At 44.8% G+C, this 23,662-nt stretch overlaps 2 protein-coding genes and 1 non-coding gene across 3 annotated transcripts in view; 2 read left to right on the plus strand and 1 right to left on the minus strand.

Moving 5' to 3' along the window:
• Positions 1 to 14,159, plus strand: part of HAUS4 (HAUS augmin like complex subunit 4) — a 21,698-nt gene extending 7,539 nt beyond the window's left edge. The window contains exons 5-10 of the mRNA XM_015823321.1: positions 1,947 to 2,087; positions 5,289 to 5,385; positions 7,155 to 7,300; positions 11,570 to 11,700; positions 12,433 to 12,501; positions 13,915 to 14,159. Of these exons, the coding sequence (XP_015678807.1) occupies positions 1,947 to 2,087; positions 5,289 to 5,385; positions 7,155 to 7,300; positions 11,570 to 11,700; positions 12,433 to 12,501; positions 13,915 to 14,092 (762 nt within the window). The 3' untranslated portion in view covers positions 14,093 to 14,159. The remainder of the gene's footprint in view (positions 1 to 1,946; positions 2,088 to 5,288; positions 5,386 to 7,154; positions 7,301 to 11,569; positions 11,701 to 12,432; positions 12,502 to 13,914) is intronic.
• Positions 14,160 to 18,586: 4,427 nt separating this feature from the next.
• Positions 18,587 to 18,659, minus strand: TRNAR-ACG. Its single transcript has one exon. It is a non-coding gene; the product is annotated as a tRNA-Arg (tRNA).
• Positions 18,660 to 19,097: 438 nt separating this feature from the next.
• Positions 19,098 to 23,662, plus strand: part of PRMT5 (protein arginine methyltransferase 5) — a 37,817-nt gene continuing 33,252 nt past the window's right edge. Inside the window, exon 1 of the mRNA XM_015823322.1 lies at positions 19,098 to 19,219. Coding sequence (XP_015678808.1) covers positions 19,098 to 19,219 — 122 coding nt within the window. The remainder of the gene's footprint in view (positions 19,220 to 23,662) is intronic.

The following is a 23,662-nucleotide window of genomic DNA, read 5'->3' on the forward strand; positions in this document are numbered from 1 at the left end:
ACATCCTGTTAAGCGGGATCCAGGGGTCCGGCGCAGAGGAGGAGAGCAGCCGATAAACCCGGGAGGCAGAATGGGAAAAAAGGACCTGGAAGACGATGGAAACCCTGAGGGAAAGGAGAGGTTTTCCTAAGGGATGTGAAAAATGGGGTGTCCTTGGAGAAAGGGAGGCTCGGAGCACTTTCGATGCGACCGGGAGCCAAGAAGGGAATGGCCGTCGTCGTGCAAGAGATGAGCTATCGAGGGGGGTCCTTGATGCTCTCTGAGCTTGCTGGTCTTCCCGGAGACGTTTCGCTGCCGAAGTAGGTGACGTCATCAGGGCTAGCAGACGATGAGTGACTTGCCCTGTGAGTTTTGGCAGGATGTCCTTGCTGGTTCCTTGATTAGGAACTTTGAGATATATATAAAATGGGTAAACAGACAGCAAAACCCCACTCCCTTGCAGCACTGACACTGTTAACTAGTTTGGTGATGTAACGCCTTCAAGAAAACAACCAAGCTCCCCCTCCTGTTCCTTTTCTCCTCCTCCTCCTCTTCCTTTTTCTTCTTCTCTTCTCCTCCCCCTCCTCCTTATTCTTATCCTCCTCCTCTTCTTACTCTCCTCCCCTCCTCTTCCTCCTTGTCCTCCTCCCCCCTTCTTCCTCTTCCTCTCCTCTCTTCCTTCTCCTCCTCCTCCCACTCTTCCTCCTCTTCTCCTCTCCTCCCCCTCCTCCCCCTTATTCTTATCCTCCTCCTCCTCTTACTCTCCTCCCCGCCTCCTCTTCCTCCTCCTCTTCCTCTTCTCCCCCTCCTCCTTATTCTTATCCTCCTCCTCTTCTTACTCTCCTCCCCTCTTCCTCCTTGTCCTCCTCCCCCCTTCTTCCTCTTCCTCTCCTCTCTTCCTCTTCTTTCTCTTCTCCCCCCCTCCTCCCCTTTATTCTTATCCTCTCCCCTCCTCCTCTTACTCTCCTCTTCCCCTCCTCTTCTTATTCTCCTCCTCCTCCCTGCCTCCTCTTCCTCCTCCTCCTCTTCCTTCTCCTCCTCCCCTCCTCCTACTCTTCCTCTCCTCTTCCTTCTCCTCTTTCCACTCCTATTCTTCCTCTTCTCTTCCTCGCCTCTTCCTTCTCCTCCTCCTTCCTCTTCTCCTCTCCTCCCCTTCCTCCCCCTTATCCNCTCTTCCTCCTCTTCTTACTCTCCTCTTCCTCCTCCTTCTCTTCCTTCTCCCCCTCCTCTTCCTCCTCCTCTTCCTCCCCTCCACAAACCTCACTCCCTTGTACTACCCGATGTTTCCTAGTTGAATAACAAAATGCCTGCAAGATAACAACCAAGGGCACCAGGGACATCACCATCCTCCTCCCCCTCTTCTTCCTCCTCTCCGCAAACCCCACTTCCCTTCCAGCGCCGATGACGTTACCTACTTTGGTAATGAAACGTCTGCAAGAAAAGCACCTGGCTCAGAGAGCGTCAAACGGCCCACCGTTCAACCCTGAGCTACCGACCCTCTCTTCCACCCATAGGCTTTTGAGTTGAGGTCACACAGGGTCCGTGGAAGGGCGCGTTGATCCAGTTGTTCTCTTGCAGCCCCGCTCGGCTGTTGGGATCAAATTAGGGCCCAGCCATCCCCAGCATCCCTTGAATCACTCAAGAGAAAAGAGAGGCTAAAAATATAATCTGGGGGGGGGGGGTGGGCTCCTTCTTGCTTCGAGCTAACCACCATAAAACAGGCTCAGCCGTTAATTATAATTAAACAAGCCGCTCAGAACCCAGGGCCCCCGTTGCGGTTGAACCTAACGGCCAATTCACTGGAAGCTTGGTCTGATTTCTTTGTCTTTGCCCTGGTGGCTCAGCCAGCCAGACTTTTTTTAAACTGGCTTAATGTGTTTTTTCTGGAGGGAACGTTTCTGGTTGATTGAAGTTGGTTTATCTCTCTCTTTCCCCCCCCCCCCTAAATCTTCTTTTCCTGCCTTCAGTTCCTGGAAACCCTGGAACAGCAACTGCTGGTAGCGGAGTTGAAACGGATGCTTGATCTGGATTCTTGCCTGCCAAACGCCCGTCCGTCTGTCTTAGGCCTGCAGCCGGGTCATTTAACGGAGTATCTCCCTGCTCACCAAGTAAGGGTCCGTGGGGGGGGGGTCCTCAAGTCCTCCACGGTTGTCCCAAATTTGGCTGCTTTTTTTTTCACGAGGCCAATGGACTTCCTTGTTTTTCTTTGGAGACGTTTCGCTTCTCGTAAAAGAAGCTTCTTCGGCTCTGACTGGATGGTGGGGGAATGGCAGGATTTATAATAATAATAATAGTAGTAAAGTTGGAAGGGACCTTGAAGGTCATCGAGTCCAACCCCCTGCTCAGGCAGGAAACCCTACACCATTTCGGACAAAGGGCTGTCCAGTCTCTTCTTAAAAACTTCCAGTGTTGGAGCATTCACCGCTTCTGGAGGCAGGTTGTTCCACTGGTTAATTCTTCTAACTGTCAGGAAGTTTCTCCTTAGTTCTAGGTTGCTTCTCTCCTTGATTAGTTTCCACCCGTTGCTTCTTGTCCTGCCTTCAGGCGCTTTGGAAAATAGCTTGACTCCCTCTTCTTTGGGGCAGCCCCTGAGATATTGGAACACGACTATCCTGTCTCCCCTCGTCCTTCTCTTCATTAAACTAGACATACCCAATTCCAGCAGCCGTTCCTTATATGCTTTAGCCTCCAGTCCCCTAATCATCTTTGTTGCTGTTCTCTGTACTCTTTCTAGAGTCTCAACATCTTTTTTACATCGCGGTGACCAAAACTGGATGCCGTATTCCAAGTGTGGCCTTACCAAGGCATTGTAAAGTGGTATTAACACTTCACGTGATCTTGATTCTATCCCTCTGTTAATGCAGCCTAGAACTGTGTTGGCCTTTTTGGCAGCTGCAGCACACGGCTGGCTCCTATTTAGGTGATTGTCCACTAGGACTCCGAGGTCCCTCTCACAGTTACTACTCCTTTGCAGTCATTTATACTCCTTTGCAGTCATCTGGTCATTTGTATTCTTTTAGGTGATTGTTGAGGCCACTTGGAGGTTTGTCTGTGTCCTCAGGGTCACCTGAGCGGTGCAAATGGACATGGAGCCTTGTCTGCAGGATATTTTCTGCCCTGGATCCCTTCACTGTTGAAGATAGACCCAGGCTGTTGGGGATGAGTCCGTGTTGTCTGCATCTCAAACCGAAGTACAAATGTTTTCTGGAAATCTGTTCATCCTCCCGCACCATTTGGAGGGTGTCCATCCCAAAGCGCACGGCTAAATGTCGATGGAGCTTCTCAGACATCCGAGTCACGATTGTCCCACAGGTGCTTTTTCAAGAGGCAACTGGACTTTCTTGTTGTTGTTTTTTTTAAAGACATTTCGCTTGTCATCCCAGGAGCTTCTTCAGTTCTTCTTCAGTTCTTCAGAACCGTCGGAACAGACAATCAAAGAGCTGAAGAAGCTTCTTGAAGTTGTAGACGGGAGATAGATGACGGTCATATCCTTCCCCATCCCGGAGTATAAATCCTTCCACTCCCCACCATCCAGTCAGAGCTGAAGAAGTTCCTGGGATGAGAAGTGGCCTCCTGAAAAAAAGCACCTGTGGGTCACCAAGTAAGATCCACCTGTTCCTTCCCCATCAATTGCGGGGAGGCCGTTCTGTTGAAACTGCGCAAATAAACTTGCTGTGTAGTCCTCAACTTAACGACCACAGCTGGATTCCAAATTTTCTGTTTGCAAAGTCAGACCGTGGTTTAAGTGAATTTTGCTCCATTTTACGACCTTCTTTGCCACCGTTCGTAAGTGAATCGCCACAGTTGTTAAGTGAGGAGCACAGTCGTTAAGTGGATCCGGCTTCCCCCCCGCCATTGATTTGGCTTGTCAGAAGGTTGCAAAAGGGGATCACGTGACCCTGGGACTCTACAACCGTCCTGAGTACATGCCAGTTGCCAAGCGTCAAAATTTTGATCATGTGACCACGGGGATTAAAAGTGTGAAAAATGCTCATAAGTCACTTATTTACTGTAGTGTCGTTTTAACTTCAAACAGTCATTAAATGAACTGTTGTAACTCAAGAACTGCGTATAATATTCCCTGCTGGAGCTTCACTCCTATTTAGGGACCGAGATAGCTACAATGTGGACCTAATCCTCAATTTACAACGAAAAATATGACAGATCTACTTCCGGGTTACTTATAATCTGGATTCAAAGTTCTGACGGTCGGGTCTCCACGGTCACATGACCAAACTTCAGGCAGTTGACAAGATGGCTGCCATTTGCAGCCATTTGCAGCGTCCCAAGGATCACGTGATCGAGTTTTTACATTGGTTTTGCCAAAAATTGACATAGTGAATTGTTCATAGTGAACTGTTAGTTTGCTTAACGACCGCAGATTCGTTTAATGGCCCCCCTCAAAAAGGGGGAAAAAATATCAGGTCAGTCACATGACTGACTCATTTTGCGACTGTTTCGATTTACGACCGTGGTGGACAGGCTCTGTTACGGTTGTATGTTGAGGTCTGCTTGTAATGTCAAAAGACTCATTGTTCATGTTTAATTCTGCGCAGAGGAACAGGGTCTACACAGTAACATCCCTCATACAGGTAGTCCATGGCCAGGGGTCTTCAAACCTTGGCAACTTTAAGACTTGTGGACTTCAACTCCCAGAATTCCTCAGCCAGCCCTCAGGGCTGGCTGAGGAATTCTGGGAATTGAAGTCCACAAGTCATAAAAGGGCCACGTTGGAAGAGCCCTGCTTGTGGACTTCAACTCCCAGAATTCCTCAGCCAGGCATGCTGGCTGAGGAATTCTGGGAGTTGAAGTCCACAAGTCTTAAAGTTGCCAAGTTGGAAGACCCCTGTCCTTGACTTACGACGATTGATTTAGTGACAAATCGTTTCTCAGTGACAACAGCACTGAAAAAAAGTGACTTATAGCCATTTTTCACACAACTCTCGCAGTATCCCCATGGTCACATGATCAATCTTCGGACGCTTGGCAACTGACTTGTTCTTACGACCGTTGCAGTGTCCCGGGGGGTCACGTGATCCCCTTTTGCGACATTCTGACAGGAAAGTCAATGGGGAATCCAGATTCACTTAACGACTGTGTTCCTAATTTAACAATGCAGTGATTCACTTAACAGCTGTGGCCAGGAAAAGTTGTGTAAAATGGGGCGAAACTCTCTTAACGTCCGTCTCGCTTATCAACAGAAATTTTGGGCTCGGCAAGTATAGGACTAGCTGTAATCCTGGAGACAACAGGTAATAATCGAAATTTGTCAGAGAAAGGAATATATTTCTCTTTCTGTCTTTCTCTAGGACCTGGAACAAGTGCACAAACATCTCCCAGCCAAGGTAGAGAAGCTTCTGAAGGCCAAATGTTTGGATGTTCTCGGTTACTATCGTCCGGAAAGTGGTAAATTTGGAATTTGCAGTATATTGGGGTGGCCTGGAGAAAGAGAATACAAGTTGTTGGGAGCCGAGAGTGCAGGCTGGGATTTGCAGTTTGCCGGGATTGGTTTTAAACCGACAAGAAAAATTAAATGTACAGGTACCGATTAGGTCATGGGTAGGCAACCTTGGCTCTTTTATGACTCGTGGACTTCAACTCCCAGAATTCCTGAGTCAGGTATGCTGACTCAGGAATTCTGGGAGTTGAAGTCCACGAGCCAAGGTTGCCTACCCCTGCCCTTGGTCATGTGATCAAAATTTGGACGCTCTCCCTTTCCCCTCAGCATGGCTGGCTCAGGAATTCTGGGAATTGAAGTCCACGAGACATAAAAGAGCCAAGGTTGCCTACCCCTGGATTAGGTGAAACCTAGCTCAATAGTAGCAACTGTGAGAGGGATCTCGGAGTTCTAGTGGACAATCAGTTAAATACTGCATCCAGTTTTGGTCACCACGATGTAAAAAAGATGTTGAGATTCTAGAAAGAGTGCAGAGAAGAGCAACAAAGATGATCAGGGGACAATCAAGCTATTCTCCAAAGCACCAGAAGGCAGGGCAAGAAGCAACAGATGGAAACTAGTCAAGGAGAGAAGCAACCTGGAACTGAGGAGAAATTTGCTGACGTTAAGAACAATCAACCAGTGGAACAGCTTGCCACCAGAAGTTGTGGGTGCTCCATCACTAGAGGGTTTTAAGAAGAGATTGGACAGCCATTTGTCTGAAATGGTATAGGGTCTCCTGCTTGAGCAGGGGGTTGGACTAGAAGACCTCCAAGGTCCCTTCCAACTCCAACTCTGTTATTCTGTCACCATGTTCCCACTCCTGTTCTTCACATCTTTTAGCCTCCAGCCCCCTAATCATCTTTGTTACTGGATCCCTGGAGGTTTTTAAGAAAAGAGTTAGACAGCCTTTTGTGTGACATTGTATAAATCAGGGGTCTTCAAACTTGGCCCTTTGATGACTTGTGGACTTCAGCTCCCAGAATTCCTCAGCCAGCGTGCCTGGCCCAACATTTCCGTTAATAAGCGAGACTGACGTTAAGGGAGTTTCGCCCCATTTTACACAATCTTTCCTGGCCACAACTGTTACGTGAATCACTGCACGTGATTCACGTAACAGTTAAGTGACTCACTTGTTAAGTGAGTCACACGGTCATTAAGTGAATCTGGATTCCCCATTGACTTTGCTGGTCAGAACATCACAAAACGGGATCACGTGACCCCCCGGGACACTGCAACAGTCCTAAGAACAAGTCAGTTGCCAAGCGTCCAAAGATTGATCATGTGACCGTGGGGATACTGCGAGAGTTGTGTGAAAAATGGGTTTAAGTCAATTTTTTTTCAGTGCTGTTGTCACCGAGAAACGATTGTCACTAAATTAATCGTCGTAAGTCAAGGACAGGGGTCTTCAAACGTGGCAACTTTAAGACTTGTGGACTTCAATTCCCAGAATTCCTCAGCCAGTGTGCCTGGCTGAGGAATTCTGGGAGTTGAAGTCCACAAGCAGGGCTCTTCCAACTTGGCCCTTTGATGACTTGTGGACTTCAGCTCCCAGAATTTGGCTGAGGAATTCTGGGAGTTGAAGTCCACAAGTCCTAAAAGGGCCAAGTTGGAAGACACCCCTCCGGACTAGAGTCTCCGGCTTGAGCAGGGGGTTGGACTAGATGACCCCCCCCCCAGGTCCCTTCCAACTCTTGTGAGTCTGTTCCTCTGACCTCTCTGAATTTGCTTTTTGAAGATAACGTGGGAGCCGCAGCCCAGACGATTATGCTGGGCGCCCTGGCCGAGAGCCTCGCCACAGAGAAGCAGCATTTGAAGGAGGCCAGAACTGACCACCAAGAACTGACCGGATGTCTGGAACAGCAAAAAGCCGTTTATCCCCAGGTAGAAATTATTGGTCCGTCCACCAGGTATCCGTTCTGCTCAGGATAGAAGCCCCCATTTCCTCTGTCTAGACTTTTGCAATTCCTGAGATTAGGATAAGCTTTTCAAACAGCGGCGCAAACGTTCTGTCTCTAAAATAAACCTGTTTGCGGGTTTTTTGGGAAAGGGCCGCGATAGTTTGATCCCAGATAAAGTATCTTTTGCTTCTGCAATCCTTGCTGTGGAATTTCCCCCCCTCCCCACCCCCAACCTCGGTCGGGAATCTGGCAGCAGCTGTACCCACCTCAACGAATTGTGCCGAAAGGCTGAAGTTCTCGTTTCATCGGCTGCATACGTTGATTTGATTTGATTTGATTTGATTCGGGGGTTTGAATCCCGCTTTTAGGAGGGCTTATAATAACTCAAGGCGGGCAAACCAATCCAATACGGCTCCTTCCTCCCGCGACAGTTTTACCCACAAGAGCTCTGCGAGGTAGGCTGGGTTGAGAGGCTGAGTGGCCCAAGGTCACCTCGCTGGTTTTTCCATGTTTAACGTGGGACTAGAACTCACTGTCGCCTGGTTGCTAGGTCAGCACCTTCACCACCACCACCACCATCAGCTTCCTCCTCCTCCTCCTCCTCCTCCTGCTCCTCCTAGCACCAATGACCCAACAGCCACCCTCCTCTTCCTCTCCTCCTCTCTGCAACCCTTTCCTTCTAGCACTGATGATGATCCCTAGTTGGGTCATGAAATGTCTGCGAGGAAACCACCAAGCTCAGAGAGCAACAAGGACGCCACAGTCCTCCTCCTCCTCCTCTCTCCATAATCCCCACTCCCTTCTAGCACTGATGATGTTCCCTGGTTGGGTCATGAAACGTCTGCAAGGAAACAAGCCAAGCTCAGGGAGCACCAAGGACCCCTCAGTTCTCCTCCTCCTCCTCCTCCTCCTCCTCCTCTTTCTCTTTTTCTCCTCCTCCTCTTTCTCTTCCTCTTTCTCTTTCTTTCTCCTCCTCCTCTTTCTCTTTCTCTTTCTTTTTCTTCTCTTTCTCTTCCTCTTCCTCTCTTTCTCTTTTTCTTTTTCTCTTTCTTTCTCTTTCTCCTCCTCCTCTTCCTCCTCTTTCTCTTTCTCCTCCTCTTTCTCTTTCTTTTTCTCCTCTTTCTCTTCCTCTTCCTCTTTCTCTTTTTCTTTTTCTCTTTCTTTCTCTTTCTCCTCCTCTTCCTCTTTCTCTTTCTCCTCCTCTTTCTTTCTCTTTCTCTTTCTCTTTCTTTTCTCTTTTTTCTTTCTCTTTCTCCTCCTCCTCCTTTCTCTTCCTTTCTCTTTCTCTTTTTCTCCTCCTCCTCTTCCTAATCTTCCTCTTTCTTTCTCTTTCTCCTTTTTTCTTTCTCTTTCTCCTCCTCCTCCTTCTCTTTCTCCTCCTCCTCCTCCTCCTCCTCTTTCTATTTCTTATTTCTCCTCCTCCTCCTAAAGGCAAGTGGAACAGCTTGCCTTCAGAAATCGTGGCCGCTCCATCACTGCAGATTTTTAAGAAGAGACTAGACAGTCACTTGTCTGAAATGGTATAAGTTCTCCTGCTTGAGCGGGGGGCTGGACTGGAACATGGGTCCCCAACGCTCAGTCCATGGACCAGTACCGGGCCACGGCATACCAGCAACCAGTTCACACAAACAAGCAAAGCCCCATCCATGGGATGCAGGCAGCACACAAAACCACTTACCCTCCGGTCCGCGGAGAAACCTCTCTCCACCGAACCAGTCCCTGGTGCCCCAAAGGTTGGGGACCTCTGGACTAGAAGACCCCCAAAGTCCCTTCCAGCTATTCTATTCTATTCTATTCTATTCTATTCTATTCTATTCTGTAATTCTATTCTATCCCGTAATTCTATTCTATTCTATTCTGTAATTCTATTCTATCCCGTAATTCTATTCTATTTCTATTCTATTCTGTAATTCTATTCTATTCTATCCCGTTATTCTATTCTATTCTATCCCGTAATTCAATTCTATTCTATTCTATTCTATTCTATTCTGTAATTCTATTCTATTCTATCCCGTAATTCTATTCTATTCTATTCCAGATCATTCCGTTATTATTCTATTCTATTCTATTCTATTCTATTCTATTCTATTCTATTCTATTCCATTCCATTCCATTCCATTCCATTCTATTCTGTAATTCTATTCTATTCTGTAATTCTATTCTATTCTATTCCAGATAATTCCGTTATTATTCTATTCTATTCTATTCTATTCTTTGCTGTTGTTCTATTCTATTCTATTCTATTCTATTCTATTCTATTCTATTCTATTCTATTCTATTCTATTCTATTCTTTCCTGTTGTTCTATTCTATTCTATTCTTCCTCTTCCTCTTTTTCTTTCTTCTCCTTCTCTTTCTCCTTCTCTTTCTCCTCCTCCTGTTTTTTTACCACTTCGGGTGCTGAGTGACTCTCTTTGCACCTAGAACCTCACTATTAACTTTGTACGGTTCACATAGCAGAGGTATTAGATGGAAATACTGAGGCATTTCTAACTAGGTTCTCTAGCATTGCAGCAGTCTATAAACACAACTAATAAATAAATTACTCCTAGTTGTGAGCTTCAAAAGCAGCTCTGTGTACAGCACGTTGAAACAGTTCAGTCATGTATTCACGTCTTTCTCGTTGGTCAGCTCAACGCCACGCCAACCTAATTCTCCCCCCTCCATTTTCTGTACGATAACAACTCTGTGGAGCAGATGGAGAAGAATGGGCAATAAAGTCACCCAGCTGTCTTTCATGGTTAAGATGGGACTATAACTCACTGTCTCCTGGCGATTAGCCCAAAGTCATGCAGCCAGCTCATGCCTAAACCAGGGCTAGAACTCACCATCTCCCGGTGATTTGGCCCAAAGTCATCAGTTGGCTTTCATGCTTAAGGTGGGACTAGAATTCCCAGTCTCCTGGTGATTGACCCCAAGACACCCAGCCACTTAAATGCCTAAGGAAGAACTAGAATTATCATCTCCTGGTGATTGACCCAAAGTCACCCAGCTGTCTTTAATGGCTAAGGTAGAACTAGAATTCACCATCTCCTGGTGATTGACCCCAAGACACCCAGCCACTATCATCTCCTGGTGATTGGCCCAAAGTCACCCAGCTGTCTTTGATGGCTAAGGCAGAACTAGAACTCACCATCTCCTGGTGATTGACCCCAGGACACCCAGCCACTTACATGCCTAAGGAGGAACTAGAACTTTCATCTCCTGGTGATTGGCCCAAAGTCACCCAGCTGTCTTTGATGGCTAAGGCAGAACTAGAATTCACCATCTCCTGGTGATTGACCCCAGGACACCCAGCCACTATCATCTCCTGGTGATTGGCCCAAAGTCACCCAGCTGTCTTTAATGGCTAAGGCAGAACTAGAACTCACCATCTCCTGGTGATTGACCCCAAGACACCCAGCCACTTACATGCCTAAGGAGGAACTAGAACTATCATCTCCTGGTGATTGGCTCAAAGGCACCCAGCTGACTTTAATAGGCTAAGGCAGGACTAGAACTCCCCGTCTCCGAGTGAAAGGCCCAGCGCTTAGCCACTACACCGAACTGGTTGACAGGAAGCCACTAAGGCCTGAATTATTCTGAGAAGAGACTGCCAATCCAGGGAAAGAATGCAGTCGTCACCCCTGATAGGTCTGTGCAAGGATGATCCATCTCTGGAGGCGTACAATAACTTCCTTTGCGATGGCCTCTAGAAAGAGTACAGAGAAGAGCAACAAAGATGATTAGGGGACTGGAGGCTAAAGCATATAAGGAACGGCTGCTGGAATTTGGTATGTCTAGTTTAATGAAGAGAAGGACGAGGGGGGACATGATAGCAGTCTTCCAATATCTCAGGGGCTGCCACAAAGAAGAGGGAGTCAAGCTATTTTCCAAGGCGCCTGAAGGCAGGACAAGAAGCAACAGAGGGAAACTAACCAAAGAGAGAAGCAACCTGGAACTAAGGAGAAGCTTCCTGACAGTGAGAACAATTAACCAGTGGAACAACCTGCCTCCAGGAACTGTGAATGCTCCAACACTGGAAGTTTTTAAGAAGAGACTGGACAGCCATTTGTCTGAAATGGTATAGGGGCTTGGACTAGATGACTCCAAGGTCCCTTCCAACTTTATTATTATTATTATTATATTATTATTACTATTATTACTATTATTACTATTATTACTATTATTACTATTATTACTATTATTATTATTATTATTATTATTATTATTATTATTATTTGCCTCTGCATTGTTGTTCCTGTTTGTTCCAGGTCCTGTTGCGTTGTTTAGGCCTATTGAAACGCTTTGCTCGTGAGTTTCGCCTCGGGGTCCAATCCGAACTGGACCAGCTCAACACCCTGTATCTGGAGATTAAATGCAGCGCTATGCTTCTCAAGATACGGTGAGCTCCTTTCTCGAATGGGAAGGCAAAAAAAAAACCTGCCGACTCCTAACGCCAATTTTCCCTATCAAAACACTCAATAATAGCATTGCGGTTGCCCTCGGGGGGTGGTGGCCAGGGGGGGTGGCCTACTGGGTGGGCGTGGATGGAGTGGGTGTGGCCTTCTGGGTGGGCGTGGCCAGCCCTACATCATTCGCGTCAAGGGTGCCTGTGGGGGCCTGGGCAGGAGTGGGACAGATCTGAGGGTCTCCGGCAGAAAGGGGTGGGACCGGAGCAGAGCCCATCAAGCCGGATAGGTGAAGTAGGCAAGGGCCATTTGCTGGCCACTTCCAGGCGATGGTGCATTTCTTCATTCCTCACAAAGGGTGACACCTGCCCAGCATGCACCCAGGGGACGGGGCCGACGCGGCAGGGGCTGGTTCCTCGCTGTATCCGGACGGCCTTGTGGAGCTAAGAATGAATGCGTTTCAGCATAGATGGCCACCACAAAATTGTACATTGGCTCCCGGCCGGGCCAGGGCCGGGGTCAAGGCAGCGGGGGCCATTCCCTCATTGTTTCCAGGATGGCTTCGCGGGCCACATGAAACCACTTCGCGGGACGCATCCGGCCCCCGGGCCTTGTGTTTGACATGTCTGAGATAGACCGATTGCTGGCAAAAGATACTTTTTTTCTGATAGGAAGAGAAAGTTGGTATCTATCAATCTCACTCCCAACTATTTTGCTTCTTCTAGGTTTGAGGAAGTGAAGATCCTGTTGGACACTTACACACCTGAGGTGGTGAACGTGCATCGGATAATGAGGTGAGCTGAACAGCATAGAATAGAATAGAATAGAATAGAATAGAATAGAATAGAATATATGGAAGAAATGGAAGAGAAGAGAAGAGAAGAGAAAATATGGAATGGAATAGAATAGAATAGAATATATGGAAGGAATGGAAGAGAAGAGAAGAGAAAATATGGAATGGAATAGAATAGAATAGAATAGAATAGAATAGAATAGAATAGAATAGAATAGAATATATGGAAGGAATGGAAGAGAAGAGAAGAGAAAATATGGAATGGAATGGAATAGAATAGAATAGAATATATGGAAGGAATGGAAGAGAAGAGAAGAGAAAATATGGAATGGAATAGAATAGAATAGAATAGAATAGAATATATGGAAGGAATGGAAGAGAAGAGAAGAGAAAATATGGAATGGAATGGAATGGAACAGAAAGGAACAGAACAGGACAGAATAGAACAACAGAGTTGGAAGGGACTTGGTTGGGACACAGAAACCTTCTCTATGGCCCTGCCTAGATTTAACTGAATAACAGAGTTGGAAGGGACCTTGGAGGTCATCTAGTCCAACCTCCTGCTCAGGCAGGAAACCCTATACCATTTCAGACAAATGGCTGTCCAGTCTCTTCTTAAAAACTTCCAGTGTTGGAGCATTCACTGCTTCTGGAGGCCGGTTGTTCCACTGGTTAATTGTTCTGACTGTCAGGAAGTTTCTCCTTAGTTCCAGGTTGCTTCTCTCCTTGATCAGTTTCCATCCGTTGCTTCTTGTCCTGCCTTCAGGCACTTTGGAGAACAGCTTGACTCCCTCTTCTTTGGGGCAGCCCCTGAGATACTGGAACACTGCTGTCATGTCCCCCCTCGTCCTTCTCTTCATTAAACTAGACATCCCCAATTCCAACAATCGTGATGTTTCTGCATAGCTTGGGAGGGGGAAAAAATGACTATGGCGCACTGAGGCGAGAATCCAGAAGGTCCTACGAGTGTAGTAGAAGTGAAATGCAGGCAGTCCTCAATTTACGACCGCAGTTGAGTTCAAAATTTCTGTGGCTGAGACAGTGTTTAAGTGGGTTTTGCCCCGTTATTACGACCTTTCTCGCCACCATTGTTAAGTGAATCACTGCAGTTGTTACAATTAGTAAACATGGTTGTTAAGTGACTCTGGCTTCCCTTGCTTGTCAGAGAAGTCGCAAAAGGGGGAATCACGTGACCCCGGGGGACACAACCACCGTCATAAGTCCGTGCCAGTTGCCAAGCATCTGAATTTTGATCACGCAACCACGGGGATGCTGCACGGGCCGTCAGTGTGAAAAACTGCCACGAGTCGCACTTTTTCCAGTGTGTTGTCATCTCGAGCGGTCGCTAAGTGAATTGGCGTAAGTTTGAGGACCACCTGGGCACGTTTTATCCGTTCTTTTCATTCTTCTCCAGGGACAAACTGCAGGCCAGCCTGAGCCAAGAAGAACTAGACCTGGCCACTTCGCGTGATATCCTTTCGAATTACGAGATCCTCGGGCCGGAATTTGAGGAGTTAGTCAAAGAATACACGCAGCTGCAAGAAATCATTCAGAACCGCCGGTGGGTGCTGACCAAGTTCAGCGAAGACTGAGGAGGCGGTGAGGACGGCCACATGATTTGCAGAAAATTGAAAAACAGCGCACAATAAATATCGCAGAATAAAATTTGAAATGTCCAGATTGCTTTCTTCTTCCTGCCTGCCAATCTCGCCACAAGACAGGGAGATAATTTTGAAATCCTTGTTTCTCATTGCCAAAACCTTCCAAGAATCAAGGAAAGTTGGGTGTTTCTTAAAGGGTGGCAGCTTTTAAGACAGAGAGACATGGCTGGCTGAGGAATTCTGGGAATTGAAGTCCACATGTCCTAAAGTTACCAACTTTGAGAAACCCTGATTTAACCTATCATGTCCGCCTTCTTGGCTTAATGCAGAAGTCGGGGGGAAATGCTGCTTTATTAAGCACAGAACAGTGTTTCTCAGATTATGGACTTCAACTCCCAGAATTCTCCAGCCAGCGTTGCTCGCTGGGGAATTCTGGGAGTTGAAGTCCACATCTCTTTAAAATTCCCGTGCTGAGGTAACCCAGAAGTAAATACAATAAACAGTGGTTTGTATTAAATGTGGGTTATATTGCACACTATCTACAAATATACACTAGGAACAAAATGCATTCACATGGTGAAACAGCAAACTCCAATATACAGCAATTACAGCAGTCAAAAGGACGAGAGAGAAAGATTCCAGCAAAAAACTTCCCTTTTATACTCATACTCTTAAAGGGATACACACACCTGCTGAGTCATTCCTATTATTGCATCATCCACATTACATTACATCTTTACATAAGCTATTTAGCTGTTAAATCAGCATCCTGACAAACTGGCAGGGTGTTTGCCAATTCTTCAAATTCATTCCCAGTTCTTCGCTTGATAAAGATACACAACCTTTTGAGGCCCACCCACCATTCCTGGTTGTGAACAGTGGTCCAGGAGACACACAAATGGAGACACACAAAATTGCCTTAATTAAATTATAGCTAAGATGATGACATTCCGGCATTTGGTGGTGGCTTGTCTGCTAGAAGGAGAATTCTATAACATATCCCAGTATTAAAGCACTTTTTCCCAGTCTATATTCTCTCTACAGGGAATAAAACAACTCCCAGAATTCCCCAAGCACCATGGATGCTTAGAGGATTCTGGGAATTGAAGTCCGTATTTATAGAGAGAGGGCTTGAGTTGGGATAGATTGTACCACAACGGGTTTTCAAGCTATAGAATCTGTTATTGTATTTAATTTTGTATTTTTTTTTAAATGACACTGCAGATGAAGAGACAAAGCACTAGTGCAGTGTTTGAATCTTTATTTCCCCCTTTCACCTTTAAATCACAGACTATCCCCAAAGTACTTTTCATTGTATGGGTTAAATTTATTGATATTTACCGTATTAAACACTAAAGCATGCATTTGCTGCTATTACTGTGTCTCACAATTATTCAACGGGAGGGAGATAAGGTGGTTAAGTAATACGAACTATAAATAAATGAATTTTAATATTGTATTATTTTTCAATGTAGGCTGGCAAATAATTTTGATTTTGCAAAGCTGAGATGTTTGGGGTGACTCGCAAGGGCCCTCGGATCACCCCGCTGTAGTGATAAAAAAAAAATCAGAAGCATCTGAGTGAATTTTGTCCTTAAACAGAACTTGGTAAAATCCTCTACATTTGGAAACAAATCTTTCCTGCTTTGCTATTCCATTGAATGACAGCAGTCTGGCACTCCAGCACGAAAATAACCTTGAAAATCTACTCTAGACATTTTATTGATCGATCGGTCAATAAATCAGGCTTGTTAGATTTTGCAGAATGTCACTTAAGCAACTTTCCATAATCACTGGAATTAATTTCTTGAACTTGGCTAAAGTCTTGCAGTTTCTCTTTTTTTTTAAAAAAAAAATGTGCTAATTAAAAGTTATAACTTCTTGGTTTCTTAGTGGTGAAAGTACTGTAAATGAAGCTTTTCTGCCAGTAGGGCTTAAAACAGAGGATGAAGCAAAACCAGCTTTTTCAGCCCTGAAATTTGTTAGTGTTTCTTAAGGCAGAAGGAGGAGGAGGAGGAGGAATAACAGAATAATTGTTGGAAGGGACCTTGGAGGTCTTCTAGTCCAACCCCCTGCTCAAGCAGGAGACCCTATACCAGGGGTAGGCAACCTTGGCTCTTTTATGACTGGTGGACTTCAACTCCCAGAATTCCTGATCCAGCATGGCTCAGCTTGGAAACCTCTCCCTTTTCCCTCAGCGTGGCTGACTCAGGAATTCTGGGAGTTGAAGTCCACGAGTCATAAAAGGGCCAAGGTTGCCTACCCCATCCCTATACCATTTCAGACAAGTGGCTGTCCAGCCTCTTCTTAAAAAGGAGGAGGAGGAGGAGGGTTGGAAGGGACCTTGGAGGTCATCTAGTCCAACCCTCTGGTCAAACAGGAGACTCTTATAACATTTCAATTTAATGGCTGTCCAATCTCTTCTTAAAATCTCCAGTGTTGGAGCACCCACAGCTTCTGAAGTTCCACTGATTAAATTGTTCTCACTGTTAGAAAATTTCTCCTTATTTCTAGCTTGGATCTGTCTTTGATTAATTTGCATTCATTGCTGCTTCTTCTGCCTTCAGGTGCTTTGGAGAATACAAACAATTCCATACCCTGTCTAGGATTCTGAAAAACACATCTTATTTGGAAAAAAAAGGCTTCTGTGTTTAATTCAAATTTGGGAAAAAAACAAGTGTTCAAGTGTTTGCAAAACTGATCACTGGCTAGTTTGTAAGAAGTGCAATTTTACTGAGGGGCTATCCATCTGGAGGTGTAGCAATGCAAATACAGTAAGTCCTTGACTTACAACCATTTGTTTAATGACTGACGTTACAACGGAACAGAAAAAAGTGACTGATGGCCATTTTTCACACTTAAAGAATGGAATGGAATGGAATAGAATAGAAAATATGGAATAGAATAGAATAGAAATAAGGAATGAAATTGAATGGAATAGAAAATATGGAATGGAATGAAAAATATGGAATAGAATAGAATAGAGAATAGAATATATAGAATAGAATATATAGAATAGAATAGAATAGAAAATATAGAATAGAATAGAATAGAATAGAATAGAATAGAATAACAGAATTGGAAGGGATCTTGTAGGTCATCTAGTCCAACCCCCCCACCATTGCAGCCTCCCCATAGTCATGTGATCAAAATTTGGCATCCTTGGCAACTGATTCACATTTATGACGGTTGTAATATCCCAGGGTCACATAATCCCCTTTTCCAATCTTCTGACAAGTAAAGTTAATGGGGAAGCCGTATTCGCTTAACAACCGAGTAACAAGTGCTATGATTCACTTCACAATTGTGGCAAGAAAGATTGTAAAATGGGACAAAACTCGCTTAGTGAGGGAAATTTTGGGCTCAGTTAAGGTCTACATGTATATCAATGTATATTTTGGTTTGCCTTCAATACATCCATAGACCAAATTGAATTGTAAGGAGCAACTCTTGAATATAAATTCTGCATCAAAACTATTTTCTTGCAAAAGGCTACATCTTTTTCTTTAAGAATTAGGCAGGTGAAAGTTTCATATCCTTTACAATGTCCCTATGTCCTAATTCGATTTCCTAAAGTGCAGTTTAATTTTTTTTTTAAGATAATCTCTTTAATAAAAGAAATTAATTTATGCATCTCAGCAAAATCTCTCAACCTTACCAACCGTCCTTCCATCATGGTGACTAGGAGACAAATCTTCCCATCTCTTCCTTATCAAATATTTATTCAGATGAAATTGAATGTACCAAAAAACCGTACATTCACTTGGAGAGATAATAAGACGTACAGATAACAAAAAGCTAAATGCTGAATAAAACAAAAATGAAATATTTGGTACTTTTTTTTCCAGAATGGTCGAAATCACATTATTGGTATCAATATCTCCTGATAGATTGTATAATTAAAAAAGATTTTTTAAAATAAAATAGTATATACATATATATATGTGTGTGTGTGATATACGTATTTCTGTCACATATATATGCCATTTATATATATGTGTGTGTGTGTGTCATATATTTGTCACATATATGTCACATATACTGTATATGCCATTTATATATATGTGTGTGTGTTATATATTTCTGTCACATGTCACATATATATGCCATTTATATATGTGTGTGTGATATATTTCTGTCACATATGTCACATTATATGCCATTTATATATATATATGACAGAAATATATATATACATATATATGACATATATGTCATATGTATATATATACTGCTCAAAAAAATAAAGGGAACGCAAACTCCTTCAGTTCCATGTTAAATGTTCCCTTTATTTTTTTGAGCAGTATATATTTCTGTCATATATATCTGTCTATATCTATATCTATCAGAACAAAGTTACTCAAAACTCGAAAAAAAACCCAAGAAGACAAAAAAGAAAAAAACACACCACAGTCAAAGCATTAAAAATACAGCTTTTTTTCTTTATTTTTTTTTTAATAAAGATCAAAAAACATTAGTCTGAATCGAGCCAGCCAGGAGTCGAACCTAGAATCTTCTGATCCGTAGTCAGACGCGTTATCCATTGCGCCACTGGCCCTCAGACATACCAGCATCTTTATAGTATCTCCTTTATAGAGCACTGTAAGGGGAGCCCGCGCTTCTGACAACGCTCTAGCGCTTTGTCGGTACAACTGCTGCATCTTGGGAATTATAGTTCTATGGAGGGGTAGGGAGCAATGCACTGTGGTCTATGTAGTCATAGAAACTCAACAGTGGAAAGCCCTATTCTCTCAAGAGAAAAAGCCGGGCTGTTCTCTTTCCAGAGGCATGATGGGAAATGGCTTTTTTCACCTTCTCAAGTTAGGAAGCCCCGCCCCCCAGCCGCGCCCCAGCGTGGATTCTGATTGGCTCCTCTTGGCGCACGCTGACTCCTCCCCTTCAAGGTCCCGGCTTCGGCCTCTCGTGATTGGCGGGTTCAGTCCGAGGAAGGGAGGGGGCGTGGCTAGCCGGCTCTTGGATCCCTGTGCGGCGTGCCATGGCGGCGATGGCGGCAGCGGTGGGGCCGGGCACAGGCGGCGTGGCTCGGGTCTCCTGCGGGAGGGACCTGAGCTGCGTCCCAGAAGTGGCGGGCACCCTGGGGGCGGTTGCTAGACAAGGGTGAGGAAAACCACGTGCTCCGCCAGCGACCTTTGACCTGCGGCGTTCGGGCCAGGATGACCTCTGACCTCTACCTGTGGTCACCTGAGGGAAGGGGGAGGGCACGAGCCGGCTTGAAGGCCGTTATCTTCACCCCTGGGATGACCTCTGACCCCAGATCGACCCCCACCCCATAAGGCGTACTGGGAGTACAGCTTCCATCATTGCCAGAAAGCGTGGCATGATGGGAGTTGTAGTCCAGGTGGAAGTGAGGCTAACATCTTTTTTCCAAAAAAAAAAAAAAAAAGTGGCGAGATCTTCAGTTGGGTTATTCTAATACAGTCAGGGGGGGCTATTGGGGTGTGTGTGTTTTTGTGTGTGTGTGTCTCACAAATGTATCTCCCTCCAAAATTGGTGGCAAAGGTTGACTGGGATGGATACTAGTACTTTTCAATTTTAAATATTAGAGAGTTGAAGATGCAGTTATGAGATTTGTGGATAACACCGGTAAGGCTGAAATGTATTTAGTTTTTTTAAAATTGTATTTATTTACTTATTTATCAAACTTCTATGCTGCTCATCTGATCCATGACAGTTGCCTCGGAAGACAAAAATGAGATAGAAAAGAAGCTTGCTAAGTTTATCTATCCATCCATCCACCCATCCCTCCTCTATCCTCTATCCATCTTGTTGTTAGTTGCGAAGTTGTGTCTGACCCATCGCGACCCCACGGACAAAGTTCCTCTAGGCCATCCTGTCCTCTACCATCTTCTGGAGTCCATTTAAGTCTATCCATCTATCCATTCATTATCTATTTACAGTGGTACTTTGGAACTCATCGTTAATTGAAGAACGGCTGAAGGATTTGAGTATGGCCAGCCTAGAGAAAAGAAGTAGGGGGGATGTGATAGCAGTATTCCAGTATTTGCGAGGTTGCCACAAACAATAAGGTGGTTAACCTATTCTCCAAAACATCTGAAGGCAGGACAAGAAACAATGGATGGAAACTAATCAAGGAGAAAAGCAACTGGAATTAAGGAGAAACTTCCTAACAGTGAGGACAATTAACCAGTGGAACAGCTTGCCTTCAGAAATCGTGGGCGCTCCATCACTGGAGGTTTTTAAGAAGAGACTAGACATCACTTGTCTGAAATGGTATAGGTTCTCCTGCTTGAGCAGGGCACTGGACTAAAAGACCTCTAAGGTCACTTCCAGATTCTATTCTATCCCTATCCCTATTCTTGCAGTGAGTACCAAGCAAATTTTTGCAGTACCAAGCAATTTTTTGCAGTGAGTACCAAGCAAATTATCATTCCTGTAAGGAATGATATAGTGAGCCACAAGGCATCCGGCACCGAGAAGTTCTAGCTTGTGCGTTGAGTACCAAACAAATTATGAGTACCGGGACAAATTTTTTAGCATCAAAATGCATTGAGTACTAAATTGGATGAGTTTCAAAGCAGTTGAGTACCAAGGTACCACTGTGTCTGTCTGTCTATCTATCATTGTGTATTTAAGTAGATTTGCCAGGAAATCGTGTTCTGCTATAATAAACAGAAAAAGAGTTGGAAGGAACCTTAGAGGTCTTCTAGTCTAACCCCCTACCTAAGTAGGAGATCCTATAGTATACCATCCTGGACAAAGTGGTTGTCTAATTTCTTCTTATAACCTTCAGTGATGCAGCATCCACTTCTGAAGGAAAGCCATTCCACTGAATTTTTCCTTATTTTATAGGTTGGCCCTCTCCTTGATAAGTTTCCATCCATTACTTCTTGCCTTTCCCTCAAGTCATTTGGAGAATAGGTTGACCCCTTCCTCTCTCTGACAGCCCCTCAAATACTGGAAGACGGCTATCCTGTCTCCCCTTGCACCCTTCTATTCATTAGACTAGTCCAAGGGTAGGCAACCTTGGCTCTTGACTCGTGGACTTCAACTCCCAGAATTCCTGAGCCAGCCATGCTGAGGGGAAAGGGAGAGGTTTCCAAGCTGAGCCATGCTGGCTCGGGAATTCTGGGAGTTGAAGTCCACGAGTCAAGATTGCCTACCCTTGCGTTAGCCATACCTGGTTCCTGTAACTGTTCTCACAGGGTGATTCTGGTTTAGAGAAAAGGAGATTCTTGTTCTTTCTTTCCCCACCAGTGAGTTCCAGACACCAATTAATGATGTCTACTTATTTTGGCCCTCTTATGCTATCTTTCCCCAGTGAGGAGGAGGGCTAGGGTGATCAGCCAAAAGATAAACGGTGGATAGCTCCCACTGCAAATTTATGTTGCTATAATCCCAACAAGGAAATTGCACCAACTGATTAGGTCTACAGCGGGCAAAGACAGTTTCCAATATCAGATTTTAAACTCGTGGTGGTGGCTGAAAAAAGGGCCGGGAGCCAAAATAGATTTATAATTTAACGGTGATAAGAGTTTTGTGCGCTTAAAAATTAGAATTGGGCAAGTGAGGCAATTAGTTACGACACGGGTTGACTGCTGAAGCTCAACATGAATTCTAAGCGGTGTGCGAAATTCAAAGCAGTGATGATGTCAGGCAGGTAGTCCTCAGTTTATGACCACAATTGAATCCCAATTGTTAAGGGAGACCTTGGTTAAATGACCTTTGCCCCATTTTACAACCTTTCTTGCCACAATCCCTGCATCTTTATCTTTATCTTCTTTCCTCTCCCTCTTTTCTATCCTCTCTCTCATCTAACTCCCTCCCTTTCCTATGTTCTTTTCTCTCATCTTCCTCCCTCCCCCCTTTTTTCCTTCCTCTTTTTATCTTCTTTCCTCTCCCTTTCCTTCCACTTTTCTATCTTCTTTTCTCTCATCTCCCTCCCTCTTTCCTATGTTCTTTTCTCTCTCATCTTCCTCCCTCCCTCCACCTTCTTTTCTTCCTCTTTTTATCTTTTTTCCTCTCCCTCCCTCCTTCCCTCTGTCCCACCCTCCCTTTCCTTCCACTTTTCTATTTTCTTTTCTCTCTCTCATCTCCCTCCCTCCCCCCTTCTTCCTCTTTTCTATCTTCTTTCCTCTCCCTCCTTCGGTCCCTGCCTTTCTTCCACTTTTCTATCTTTTCTCTCATCTTCCTCCCTCTTTCCTATGTTCTTTTCTCTCTCATCTGCCTTCCTTCCTTCCCCCTTCTTTCCTTCCTCTTTTCTATCTTCTTTTTCTCCCACACTCCCTTTCCTTCCACTTTTCTATTTTCTTTTCTCTCTCTCATCTCCCTCCCTCCCTCCTCCCTTCTTTCCTTCCTCTTTTCTATCTTTTTTCCTTTCCCTCCCTCAGAGTTTGGCTTGGTTGTTCTAGCCCTGGACCAAAGTCCCCTTTTGGGGTTCATGTTGGGCATGGAGGCCAGCAGCACCGGTCTCCTACATCTTCTCACAGTAAAAAAAGAGGTTGAGACTCTAGAAAGAGTACAGAGAAGAGCAACAAAGATGATCAGGGAACTGGAGGCCAAAGCATTTAAGGAAAGGCTGCTGGAATTGGGGATGTTTAGTTTAATGAAGAGAAGGACGAGGGGGGACAGGATAGCAGTCTTCCAGTATCTCAGGGGCTGCCCCACAGAAGAGGGAGTCAAGCTATTCTCCAAAGCGCCTGAAGGCAGGACAAGAAGCAACGGATGGAAACTAACCAAGGAGAGAAGCAACCTGGAACTAAGGAGAAACTTCCTGACAGTTAGAATAATTAACCAGTGGAACCACCTGCCTCCAGAAGCGGTGAATGCTCCGACACTGGAAGTTTTTAAAAAGAGACTGGACGGCCATTTGTCTGAAATGGTATAGGGTTTCCTGCCTGAGCAGGGGGTTGGACTAGATGACCTCCAAGGTCCCTTCCAACTTTTTTATTATTATTATTATTATCATTATTATCATTATTATCATTATTATCATTATTATCATTATTACATTGATCTGGAACTTCAGTTGCAGCTGACTCACTCCAGAGATGCAGCCAACAGCTCTCGCGTTTTACGTTCAATTTCAAAGCTTGGATTCCTTTCTCCTTCAGATCCTGGCAGTTGTGCAATCTTTCCCCGGGCCGCCCAGTTCTTCAGCCCATCTGGCAGCCCCCAAGTTCTTTTGAGCATAATCTCCCAAAAAATGTACAGGAAGGCATTTGCAGCGGGGATAGCTGTTTTCAAGTCTGATTCAGCAAAAGCCACATCTTAGGGGCACCTTAAGGACTGACATAAACATTTGGGAATTACAGTCCGTAAATCTTTTATCTGAGGCATTTTTGGCTGCCTTAGCAGAAAAACAAACAATTCCAGCGGATAAACATTTGTCTGGAGGCAGTTCCTAGTGTCTTAAGAGCTATCATAAAAAAAAAAGAGAGAGAGAAATAATAATCTCAAAAAAAAGCTTTGGAGATAAGCGTCATTGCCGGCTCTTAATGATCATTTTTCAAAAAAAAAAAAAAAGGAGAGGGGATTTGAGCTGTTCTGAGTTACCTCTATTTCATTCAAATATACCCTTAA

This window comes from Protobothrops mucrosquamatus, unplaced genomic scaffold, assembly GCF_001527695.2.
Source record: "Protobothrops mucrosquamatus isolate PMUCROS unplaced genomic scaffold, P.Mucros_1.0 scaffold1835, whole genome shotgun sequence".
Taxonomy (NCBI): domain Eukaryota; kingdom Metazoa; phylum Chordata; class Lepidosauria; order Squamata; family Viperidae; genus Protobothrops; species Protobothrops mucrosquamatus.